At 50.2% G+C, this 12,732-nt stretch overlaps 1 protein-coding gene and 1 long non-coding RNA gene across 2 annotated transcripts in view; one reads left to right on the top strand and one right to left on the bottom strand.

Moving 5' to 3' along the window:
- SNTB1 (syntrophin beta 1) overlaps positions 1-10,964 on the bottom strand; it is a 253,150-nt gene extending 242,186 nt beyond the window's left edge. Inside the window, exon 1 of the mRNA XM_006074717.4 lies at positions 10,287-10,964. Coding sequence (XP_006074779.2) covers positions 10,287-10,803 — 517 coding nt within the window. The 5' untranslated portion in view covers positions 10,804-10,964. The remainder of the gene's footprint in view (positions 1-10,286) is intronic.
- On the top strand, positions 9,109-11,994 carry LOC123329408. The gene is made up of 2 exons (XR_006544797.2): positions 9,109-9,878; positions 11,641-11,994. It is a non-coding gene; the product is annotated as an uncharacterized LOC123329408 (long non-coding RNA).
- Positions 11,995-12,732: the final 738 nt, after the last annotated feature.

The raw sequence follows: 12,732 nt of genomic DNA, 5'->3' as shown, positions 1-12,732 counted from the left end.
AATTTAATTTCTTATCATAGCAATTGCAGAAAATCCATCTTTGCAAAGATATTGACATCACTGAAGGAATGTAGCAATTTAACGTTGAAACTCCCTTTACTGGTCTGCCTGGGGTACAACAGATGCTGCTGCTTTCCTTGAAACTTTAAAATGTTCCACATGGTGTCCTGGTGAGTTCACTGGTGCACCCTATGGAACCTTGGTACAGTTTGGGAACTACCGCTCCGGTCTGTTGCTGCTGCTAAGTCACTTCAGTCATGTCCAACTTTGTGCGACCCCATAGACGGCAGCCCACCAGGCTCTGCCGTCCCTGGGATTCTCCAGGCAAGAACACTGGAGTGGGTTGCCATTTCCTTCTCCAATGCATGAAAGTGAAAAGCGAAAGTGAAGTCGCTGTCGTGCCCGACTCTTAGCGACCCCATGGACTGTTGGTGTCCCTTAAAGTGCTTAGAAGAATGATTACCAAAAGCCTCACACCTTGTCAAGTTACTCTACACAACTGAGACTATCAGAGATAAAAAAGAAATATTAAGACTTTCCAGAGATAAGAAATAGTTCACACATGAGAAAGAGAGAAGGAGAATGGCATGAGACCAGCGAGAAAAGAGACCAAAGAAATTACCATGTGTTTGCTTCCCAAATGCCCTTTCTCAGAAAGCTGCTGAAGACTGTGCTCCAGCAAAACTGGGGAGTGAACAGACAGTGGAGGTGATGCTTGACCAGGAGAGCGGGGAAGCCGAGGACAGCCCGAGGAGGATGGCCACAGCCAGGCCAAGATGGAGCCGCCAGAGCGGCAGGGCTCCAGGAGCAAAACAAGCAGAACAGGTGGATTATTTGATATGTGTGAACATTTCAAAAAATTATTGCTAGAAATTTGACACGTTAGTGCTGCATTCGGAAAAAAAAATTGAGCTAGGCTTAAGAAAACAAAGCAAATGGAAAAAAAAGAGAAAAACTGTTAGTATTAATAACTGCGAGAATCCTGATCATAGAATACTACTTAACTGGAAAATGGAGCAATACTGACATCATTCTAATTTTATATACATAAACCAACTTAGTAATGGCTAAATTTGATATATCAAGAAATAGCAGTATAGACATATTATTCAGAATATTAGAATATGTATTCTAGTATGTAAAAATATGTATTCCAGTATTTTAAATAGTCTGCCCATACTGCTATTAGAATATTCTAAATAATATGCCTATATTGCAATATATTCTAATATTCTGGGGAACAGGAGAGAAGATATGAGGGAGGGTAGGTGAAGGAATGCTATAAACATGAATTATTTTGATTTAGAAAAATTCTAAAAATGAAGTAGAGAACAGAGCAAAAAAGAAAAGCCATTAACTTGATCTTCTACACAGACGAAAGGGTGTTTCAGACGAAAGTGCATGAGGCACAGGGCCCCAAAGAACAATGTAATTCCTGTGTTTTATGTTCCTTTCTCCTTGTGTGGTCCTCCCGGGCAAGTCACCTCTTCTGGGAAGCACTCCTTTCCACTTCATGTAGACTTAGTACCTTCAGATACTCCATAAGTTCTGTTATAAGATTTCCTCCTTTGTAATTTATATGCTTATAAAACTTATTTGTAATTTATATAAATGCAGTTTATTACTCTACACCTGTCTCCCCCTCCAGGCTGTTCCATTTAGAACAGCAGGAATTTCATTTCATTCCTCTATAGATTTTTGCTTCAATCTACCAACAAGGTCCACCTTACTAACCATCCTAAGACAAATGGTTTTCTTCCTTTGTTTCTGCTTTGGTTGCACCGGGTCTCTGCCGCAGCGTGCGAGCTCTCTCTCGCGGCAGTGCTGGGCTCCTCTGGTCGCAGGGGCTTCACAGGGTCTCCTCAGTCGCAGCACCGGCTGCACGGAGGGGCTTGGCTCCCCGACCAGGGATCGAATAGACCCACACCCCCTGCATCGGAAGGTGGATTCTTAGCCATCGGACCACCAGGAAAGCACCGAAAAATTATTTTAATAACTAGTTTTAATAACTAATTTTGCACCATAACTCGTAATTCAAACTCCCCCCCCCCCACGTTTTTTTCTTCTTCTTCATATTTTATCATCTCTGAATTGGGGAATGGCCTTAAAGTTTCTGAAGGCCTGGATGGAAACCAAGTTCTTACATAGAGTAGTCATAATTTTTCCTCTCATTCATCAAGGGCCCTCCCAATCTGAGGACACTTTAGATTATCTATCTGCCTAAGTACTTGTTAACATTCACACTGACATTCTAAATTTAGATCTAAATATTTATTAGAACCAACTTGCAATTCAGGGCTTCCCTCGTGGTTCAGCAGTAAACAATTCACCTGCCAATGCCAGAGATGCAGGTTCCATCTCTGAGTCGGGAAGATCCCCTGGAGAAGGGCATGGCAATCCACTGCAGTACTCTTGCCTGGGAAATTCCATGGACAGAGGAGCATGGTGGGCTATAGTCCATGGAGTCACAAAGAATTGGACATGACTTAGTGACTAAACAACAACAGAACTTGCAATCAGAATCACAGGGGATGTGTTTTTCCCTCTTTCCACCACTACCAAGTTTGAAATGAGTTCCTTTGTTGTGCCTATCTGTGTGATGGCTTAATTTTCATTTAACCCTGCACTGAAGGGATAACATTTTGGTGTCCCAATTTTAAGCAAGTATCCTGTAAGACTCCCCATCTTAGTTTTTTCTTTCCTAAGGATACATAAATTTATCTTCCACTGGATGGTCTCTTGGATTCCACAAAATACAGTACTAAATAATAAAATAATAAAAAAAGACTAAAGTATATTTTTATTTAGTAACAGTTACATATTTTACATTTTTAAATAAAAACACGGGTTTCTTTGGGCTAATAAGATCTTGGCATTCCTATAATTACTAGAAAAATTTTCAAAGAGTTTTGAATTTTGCTTTTTTGGTTAAATCCTTATTTGCCTACTATCCCTTCACAAAACACTTTTCTTCATGTTCCTGCATATCAGCATTTTAAGACACAGTTCACATTTTTCCACTAAAAACCACAGCAGCCTACGCTGTGGTTTGGTTGAAGGAAAGTATCTGAGGTGACTAAAAATCATCAATGAAATACAGTCTTGTGGGATTGTAACTCACCCCCACATGGCAAACGAACTCTGCTAGGCCATCTCTTACATCAGCCAGTTTCTTAGCATGGTAAATCCCAAACTGTCCCCTGTGCCTGCATTACAGAACCTATGACTGAACCCTCTATCCAGAAACAAGACTTAGCTAAGCATGAGATCTGACATACTGTATGGTCAGTCATCATTTAGTGCAGACTACGTTCCAGGCAATGAGCTAACCACTTCACACATGCAAATACTCTACTCCTCATGATGAACCTACTAATTAAGAAACTGAGGCGTGTCGTTAAATACCTTGCACAAGATCACAAGCTAGAAAGCGGTTGCATGCAAATTTAAGCCCAGACAGAATACATCTAAAGCCTACTCTCTAAACCACTGCTTTTTACCTCTTTGAGGAAAAAAAAAAAAATTGCAACAGGAAGAAACAAGGGCAGTCTGAACAGCAATGCAAACAAACTGGACATGTCAGTTGCAGCATCCTCAGCAACTGCTAAACTTCAGTCACAGCCGCTTGCATCTGTGCACAGGCTGACACTTCAGTCCACAGAGAGGAGAAGCAGTCTTGAAAAGTACTGAGCTAAAGTATGGGGCATCCTTTTAATTTCCATGATAACCACGATTAATCATGAACTTTTCCATCTTGCCTATTTCGTGTTGGGGATGGGGCTCATTTGCCTGGGTCTGTTTGGACATTTACTTCCTGGTGCACATTACATATTTTCTCATAAGTCTCACTCTGCAGGCCAGAGCTAAAGGCAAGTGCTATTATAGATCAAAGCCAGTGAAGTGGGTAATGAGGTTTGGTGTATAAAACACGTTATAAACGTGGGGGGAAATTCTGGCTTTTCTTTAACATTAACTGCTTTGAAATGCATCATCTGAAGTAGAATTCTCAGTAGGCCACAGGCTGCCAGAGAGGAACTTCCCCTCTACACGGACCACGGTAGCCTTGGTTAGATGTGTTTCACAAATGTAGACCCTGTGCAATGAGCTATTTTTAACACATATTCCATGGTATGTGTTAAAATGCACCACTGAATGAGAGGAGCAACCCCTCGCCCAGCAGAAAGAAGGAAAAGGTCAGCTTCACTTAAGGAATATGGTCTGAATTCTCAGACTGATACATAAGCTTAAAAAAGAAACAATTAAAATATCTAAGCAGACAGTTTTCATCTCCTCCAGTAGAAAGTGTTCTTACTTATTTGGACATGGAGGTCCCTGAGCCACAGAGGGGGCAAAGGCAAAGTGGTTCTAAACATAGCATGAAAAGGATAACTTCCCTTTCCCATCACTTGTAAAGTCATGTCTGGCCCCTCTTTTGTTAACTGTCTTTCAAGGCTGGTCTATGTTAAGTAAGTGCTTCCTGGATTTATAAAGTCCTTTCTTCACCCCTCTTCTCGACAGGGAAAGGTTCGGTTTCCTTATCAGATGCCAAATGTTTATCGCTGTGGTCTAATAGCATGAGTGCTGGAGGATGGGAGTCGTAAAAAAGGGTCATTGATACGTCCCCTAATTCCTTCTCTCTCTCCCTCCTTCCTTCTGCCTGTCCTGCCATTTCTTCCTCCCTAACACATTCTAACAGCTTAACGTATGCCAGGTGCATGCATGGATGCTCAGTCGCTCAGTTGTGTCCAATTCTTTGCGACCCCATGGACTGTAGCCCACCAGGCTCCTCTGTCTGTGGGATTCCCCAGGCAAGAATACTGGAGTGGGTTGCTGTTTCCTCCTCCAGGGCATCTTCCTGGCCCAGAGACTGAACCTGAGTCTCTTCCATCTTCTGCATTGGCAGGCGAATTCTATACTACTGCACCACCTGGGAAGCCCAATGTATGCCAGGTACTATTGCTTTATATTCTGCAGTAAAAATCACCCTATTTGTCTTACTAATCTCCACTACTTCACATGCACGTATGTTAAGTTGCTTCAGTTGTGTCTGACTCTGCAACCCTATGGATGTAGCCCGCCAGGCTCCTCTGTCCATGGGCTTCTCGAGACAAGAATACTGGAGTGGGTTGCCATGCCCTCCTCCAGGGGATCTTCCCGACTCAGAGATCAAACTTGAGTCTCTTATGTCTCTTGCATTGACAGGGGGATTCTTTACCACTAGCACCACCTGGGAAGCCCTCCAAGTACTGCACAATCAGCCTTAATTGCCCTACCTCACTGCTTACTGCAAGAAGAAGCCACGTCCTATTCCTCTGAGGCTTCTCCTAGTCCCTGCATGATGTCTTGGGCTGGTGTCAGTGTGCAGCAGAAAAGCTGATGGAGTGTTAGATAACCTGATTTCCAGCTCCATCACTGACAAAGTAACCTGGGACCAGTCACCCAACCCTGGCATTTCCATTTCCTCCTGTACAAAAGGGGAATTATAACAGCTGTCCACTCATCCACAAAGGGGTGATCTGGAGACAAAATCATAATGCATGTGAAGCCCCTCTACAAACCTAAGTCCTGCTCAGGGAGGTGCCCCCAAGTATAGTTCAGGATCAGGTGCCCACACCCCAGGGCAGCTGGGTGGGCACAGGGGGCCACTCACCTCACTAGTCTCGCCAACTTCATGCTAGAAGCATGCTTGAGGGAGTGAGCTTATGGAAATATGAAACCAAGTGTGACATTTCCCTGACTCAAACACTTCACCCTCAGAATGAAATCCAACTCTAACAAGCCCTACCAGCCTTGACCCTGCTCGATCCTCTCATCTTTTCTCACTCCTGCCCCTCAGCAAGGTCTAAAGGGTACATTCTTCCCACTCAGACTCAGGTACAGCTGACAACCAAGCTCTTTTTTGGGCTGAGGCACTGGCCTTCTGCTAGCCCAAGGGGGGTTCAGCTTCCCTTCCCATGGGCAACCATTGCAGCCCATAAAACCCTTTGAAGTTCAAATTTTCATCCAGTTCTGAGGCCATACGCCAGCAAACTCGCTACCCTTCTCCTGCACCCCTTCTCCCTGTCCGCTGCCCCCAGCACTGCAGAAAGTGGTGGTGAAAGTGACATTTCAGCGACTCCCCACACCAAGCACTCCTGGGTGGCACTGAGGAAGCAGCTTTGAGCGACAGGGTGAATGTCAACAACCGTCTCTGACGTTCTCGCTTGAGTCTCCAGTTTTCGAGTTCAGTTCCACGGGAGACTTTTGTACTCAAGGATTATACTGCCCACCCCTCACCTCCACTCTCAGAACATTCTACACTCCTTGATCTCAACAAATTCTGAAGAAACTGATTTTATTGTTGCTTCAGCTACAAACAGGTTGATATAGTTCAAATTATGATTTTACTATTAATATAAGGGCAACCCCCCCACCCGCCCCGCTCCTCCACCCAAAGCTTCCAAAGGCATTTGTGCAGGTGTGCCCTGCCCTACTCCAGAGCGTGCGCTCCTGGAGTCATGGGGCACAACATCTGCACGGCTGGACGCAGGGTCCCTGTTCTCCACTCCCGAAAAAGGGAAATGAGTCTGTAGTGTGAAGATTTCTGATCTTAACTTTGATGCGCGTTTGGTTTGACACTGACTTAACTGGCATAGTTTATTCACTATTTAAAGTCTGAATTGCAGTTTAGTCTCTCTGCTCGCCATGTGTCCAACAATGGAGGCTCCATCACGTTGCAAATCTGGGCCATATCGCGGCAGACCCCTCTCGACAGCCAGACACTTGGTGATTAAGTTGGGCTCACTGTCCATTCCTGCCTCTCCCTCCGGGTGGCCGCACAATGACCGTTTCCGGTCCGTGGCTGCCGCCTGATGTCAGCACGCGAGGAGCGCGAAGAGCATCTTGAGTCCAATAACTGATGACACGTCCGCTGACTCAAGCAGACAGCTGAAGCAGAAGTCAGTGTCAGTCTCACCTTGAGCTTTTAAGTCTGACAGACCTGGGTCTTTTCTGTTAGTTGAAGCAAATAACCTGTTATCTATCAGCTTCAGTTTCCATTCAGTAAAATTAGCAAGAGTAGCACTAGCCTCAAAGAGTTACTCCAAGTGTAACAGCAACAAGGGCAACAAACGAGGGCGCGCACACTAAGTCCTCAAGAGCTGTGAGCTGCTGCTGCGACTGCTTTTGCCCAGAGCAATGGTCTCCTGAGGTTACAGTTCTGTAGTACAAGAAAAATAAAAAATGAAATAAAAATGTAAAAATATAAACTCTAGGAGAGGAATAGGGAAAGTCTGTTCCTTAGAAGGGACAAGTTCATCTTCATTTGAATTATAGAAACTAAGCACAGCAGGCATTTGATATATGCCCCCTGCTTCCTTTAAGAAAATGCTCAGAGTACTCTTCCTTATAGCAGCCCAGTAAATAAACGTTTATGTATTCTCATTTTTCAGAAGACACTGAGGCTCGGGGAGGTTAAGATCCTTCTACGACAGAATCTAAGACTAGAATGCAGGCACTGAAATTTGCTGGGCTTCATTTCGGAAGAAATGTAGCCCTTGATTACATTACTAGCGTCTGTACATTAGCAGATGGACAGAGGAGCCTGGGGGCTACGGTCCACGGGGTTGCCAAGAGCTGACGCGGCTGATCGAGGCGCACACACCGTTAGTACACGCAGCGAGTTTCCACTAGGGGGCACACGTCACGAAATGAGCGGTTGTATCAGCATTCGTTGAAGAACTCAACGAGTCTCCATCTGCTCCCTCAAAAAAACAAACAAGAAAAAGCAATCTACGTAAAAAAAAAAAAGTATTTGCCATATAAATATATATTTAATGCCGCTCCCTTAGCCCTCTCATCCAACTAGATTACATCGGCACAGTCTTTCCTATGTAGAAATTCTGGAATCAAGATGGCATTTCCGCGCAGGAGCAGTGGACAGGTGAGTTTTAAAAGCCCTTCTGGTGGTTCTGGTAAGTCCCTTCAGCTGGGAACCCTGTACTAGAACTAGCCAAGCTACGAGGGAGAAGTTGTGTGCTATTTGATTTGATGATACATGACCACCTCATTTAGGATCAATACTCTCAGAAGAAGAGATACTGTTTTGGTGGGGAGGAGGTTTCTGGTTTATCTTAATAGCAGTTGATTTCTGAACACTCAGGCTTAGAATAAGACTGCTGCCCAAACAAAGTCCAGGTGGGTCTTGTCCAGGAAGCCCACAAGTCTTCCCCTAAAGCTCCTGCCTGTAACATAACAATCTGTTGTAAGACTGTTACATTTAGAGGTTTTTACAAAACTCACTTTTCAGTTGCCGCACCAAAAAAAGTCAGACAACTGCTTGAATTATTTTCTTGACTAAATTTATTTTTAACTCCCGGAATCATATTTTCTTCTTCTTCAGGGGAGAGGTAGATTTTAAAATTTCTTTGCTAAGTCACTATTCACTAAATTGAAACGGAGGGGGAATAAAACAAAAGACATAATCAAGGGCAGTGCCTGAAATAGAAATGACCTGCCTTTGTGCCCCCTGATATTCTGCTGTAATATTGCAAGCCGAGCAGGTGTCCAGCCGTTTACAGTCCAAACTACACTTGCTCCAGATTCCACCTGCCCCTTGTCACACAAGCCAACACACACTTGAATCAAGAAACTTTTTTCTATTTACTTATGTTAATAATCAAGCCAAAGCAAATAGCCTTCCACTTTCTGGATCCCGGGTAGCAATTAAATATGAAGACATCGCAAATACTCTAGACAAATAAGGGTTGGGGGAACCTTCTGTATTCTAGGCCAGGAAGTGGGCCACCATGGACCAGAGTTGCATCAGCTGTGACAGGGAAGAGCAGTTGGTTTCCAAACTTCAAACTTTCTCGGTTTCACAGGTCGCATTGCAACTTCATGGGTGAGCAGGAAATCGACTCAAGTTCTTAATTTAGGACTTAAATCAACCACCAGTTTACAAGGTCTCAGTTGAAACATTCTGTTTCAATGGCCATGGTTTCATTTATTCATTTACTCAGCAGGCATGACATGGAGCTCAAGGGAGAGGACCCATAATCAAATAAAAGACCCCAGACAACTCAATCTACAGTGTGTGGGGGCAGCTGGCTAAACAGACACAAAGAGGAACGTACTCCACAGCTGAGCGGCAGACAGGGACACAGAGGGAGAGACGGGAGCGCAGTTGTGGCAGGAAAGACGTCCACCCCCTCAGCGCCCCCACCGCCCCTCTTCCGCACAGACGGACACACAGCCACACCAGGACACACAGCCACACCAGGACACACGCCGCAGACCATCCTACTCACACTCTGTAACCGGGGTAACGGGGCCTTCAGGTCTCAAGAGAGGAGGTGCTAAGACACTTCACGAGCGGGGGAAACTGTTTACAAACGTAAAGTTGTTTCCACACCACTCCGAGGGGGTGCAGGGGAAACATAGGGAAAACTCAGGCAGGAAAAAACACTCCACCAGCCCTCCACCCAGAGCGACCTGGAATCCAGACCGACCGGCCAGGCACCTGGCAGCAGAAGCAAACTTTTGCGTAAAGCTGCAGCACACCTCCCAGCCTCGGCACGACTCGCCAGAAGCCCCGTTTCCAATTTGGAAGGAGGGAAGCCGGGAAGGGTGGTGGGAGTGTTGGCATTCACACGTGGCCCCCTCTCTCGGACCCCTGTGAGACTCAAACCCCCACCGCCTTTTGTACGCCCGGCTGCCCAGGCTTCTGAGAGAAAATCGTGCCCGAGCAGAGTCGCGGTCACTCGGTGAGCCGGCTCCGTAACGTGGCCGTGAACCCCTCACCGCCAGCTTCACCTGCAGCCCCTACACGACACCGGGATTTCGCGCGGATAAAAACGAGGCAAAGTGCAGGCCGCCCCCGGTCCTCTGCCGGGCAATGGGTAGGGGCTCAAGAAAGCTCGCTCGCCCGGCCCTTCCCTCCAGCCCTGCCAGGTCAACGCCCAGGACGACCCTGGGGTGGAGACGAGTTGCCCCCAGGAGGGTAGAAGTTGTCACAACTCGGCGCGCTGCGGCCTCCGGAGGGCGGCTGCAGGCGGGGCGCGTGCGGACGGGGTGGAGGCGGGGAGGGAGGTAGAGGGGGGCGCGCACCCCGGGGGGCGTGCGGACGGGGCGGGGGGTGGGGTGGGGTGGGGTTGGGTGGTGGGTGGAGAGGGGTGGGGCGGAGGGGCGGAGGGGGGGCGCACCCAGAGCCGCGCGCCCCGCGATGGCCCCCGGGGGGGGCGTGCGGACGGGGCTGCGGGGGTGGGGTGTTGGGGGAGCTCCCCGCCCGCCCCGCGCCGGTCCCTCACCTTCCAGCAGCACCTCGCGGCCCGCGCGCTTCAGCGCCTGCACCGCCTCATCGTGGGTGGCGTCGCGCAGGTCGGCGCCGTTCACCGAGAGGATGGCGTCGCCCACGTAGAGCGCCTGGGTCTGGTCAGCCGCCAGCCCCTTGAAGATCTTGCTGATGAGGATGGGCATCTTGTTCTCCTTGCCGCCCTTGATGCTGATGCCCAGCCCGCCCAGCTCCTGCTTCAGCACCTTCACGCCGCGCTTCTGGCTGCACACGGCCTCGGGCACCCGCTCGGGCGGGTCGGTGAAGGCGGTGCGGACCCCGGCGGCCGCCTCCGCGGGCCCCGCGCCCCGGCGGGACGAGGCTCCGGCGGCCGCCCCGAGGCCGTTGGCCGCGCCGTCCTCGCAGCTCAGCAGCAGGGCGTCCTCGCCCAAGTTCACCAGAACTTTGTGCCAGCGGTCCCGCACCAGAACTTCCAGCAGCCCGCTGCGCGGCGCGCGGCCGCCCCCGCCGGCCGGCCCCGCCGCTACCGCCATCTTTCCGGCATTCTCCAACGCGCGCCCGCGGGGCAAAGTGCGGGGGGCCGCGCGGGGAGCGACGAGCGCGCCGGGGGAAAGCCGCGAGGGCCGCGCGGGGAGCGACGAGCGCGCCTGCGGGGAGGACGCGGCTCCGCTCCGGACTCGCCGAGCCGCCCCGCGCGAGCTGGCGGCCGCTCTCGGGCCGGCCCCCGGCCTGATCTGGGCGGGGTGGAGCGACCTAAAAGGAGAGACGGAACAGGAGGGGAGAAAAGAGCCAGCTGCAAAAGCCCGACCGAGGGGGCGGGACGGCTGCGCGCCGGGCGGGGACGGGCGGGGCCGCGGCCGCTCACCTGTCCCGCCGCCACCGCCCCCCGCGCGCGCGCGCCGCCCCGGAGGGCCCCACGCCGTCCCCGGGACCCCACGCAGCCCCGGCCCTCTCGTCTCCCCGCCCCGCCCCGGGGACCCCACCCTGCTCCAAGGGACCCCACGCAGCCCTGGCCCTCTCCTCTCCCCGCCCTGCCCCGGGGACCCCACCCCGCTCCAGGGACCCCACGTCTCCTCCGGGAGCCCGGCCCCCGAGGACCCCCACTCTGCCCCGGGGACCCCACCCCGCTCCAGGGACCCCACGCCCTCTCCGGGACCCCGTCCCGCCCCGAGGACCCCCACCCTGCCCAGAGGACCCCCTTACCGCGGGCGCGCGCCGCCTCGCGCGGTCTGGGTGTCCGGCGCTCCTCCTCCCTCCCCCACGGACGCTCCCAAGCCCGCGCCCCCCTCACAGCCTCTGCCCGATCGCCCCTCAGTCTGAACCCCAGCCGAGTCTAGATTGAAGCCTCCTCTCTTCCTCCTCTTGCCCAGGTCTTACCTGTCTCTCCTCTCCGCCGGGACGCCCAGGTGGACTCAGAGGCCCCAGGTTCCCCGAGAGTCACGAGGGAAAGGCTGGCCCGCGAATCCCAAGTGAAACGTCAGCACAACTCGAGTGCGGGACACAGTCTTTAAAGGCAGGACATCTTTGTGCCGGGTCTTGGGAGACGTGTCTCCGTCTGCCCCAGGCCCCAGGGACAGATGCTCTTCCAGTCCTAGCGGAATATATGCTCCCTGCTTCTGACCTATCTCCCTACCCGCCGCGCCACCCCAAATGCTTCCTGTGACTTTCTTTATCCCGAAGATCCAATAGAGAAAGTCCATCTTAAAGAACGCAGTTGCAATGGATTGTGTCTCCAAAGTTTCTTTATGGGTGACTTATTTGCAGCTTAAGCTGCGTTTTTCCTGGGATGAGACATTATAATCCCTGGTTACCTTCCCAGTGGTAAGGTAAGCACTGGAAATGCCAATGTAACCCTTAGATGACTCTTTCAGAACCAGCCTAGTCCCTGAAACTCCTCAAGTTCTCCTCCACCCGACAGCAGGCCTCACGGAGCTCTGGAAGCGTTTCACATTTCCCAGTTATTAATACCTCCCTTCCCCACTTCTCTGTGCCCTCTCTCCAAAAACAAACAAAAAATTCACCAATCCCAGAATTCCTAAATGTAAACCCGACCCAGCAAAACATCAGGAGGAAAGAAGCCTTAGGAACACATTCCCACCGATGCGTATCATCACTGAAACTTCTAACCCTTCCAGCATGACTCACAGTTTTAAATAAGAATGTTTAAAAAATCCAGACCAATCCCCAAAGATTGGGTGGTTGGTATTCCAGGCCGGGACCCAGGATAAAATGGAAACACTGGATTTCCTTTTTTTTTTTTTTTGAAGTCACTGCAGGTAGGTCAAGGGGAAGGCTTAGATTTATACTTCTGCCTGCAGCACCCTCATTTCCAGTACTGCTAACCCACCAGTGCTCTAAAAGCTGTTTATCCTCTCATTAGCCGTCCTCAGGGCCGGACAGCACCGGCAGCGCCCTGCTGGGTGGGAAGCCGGAGGGTCCCACCCTCTGTTTAGAGACGCAAG

This window comes from Bubalus bubalis, chromosome 15 (genome assembly GCF_019923935.1).
Source record: "Bubalus bubalis isolate 160015118507 breed Murrah chromosome 15, NDDB_SH_1, whole genome shotgun sequence".
Classification (NCBI taxonomy): Eukaryota; Metazoa; Chordata; class Mammalia; order Artiodactyla; family Bovidae; genus Bubalus; species Bubalus bubalis.
The sequence above is the reverse complement of the archived record's forward strand: the minus strand, read 5'-3'. Positions and strand labels throughout refer to the sequence as shown.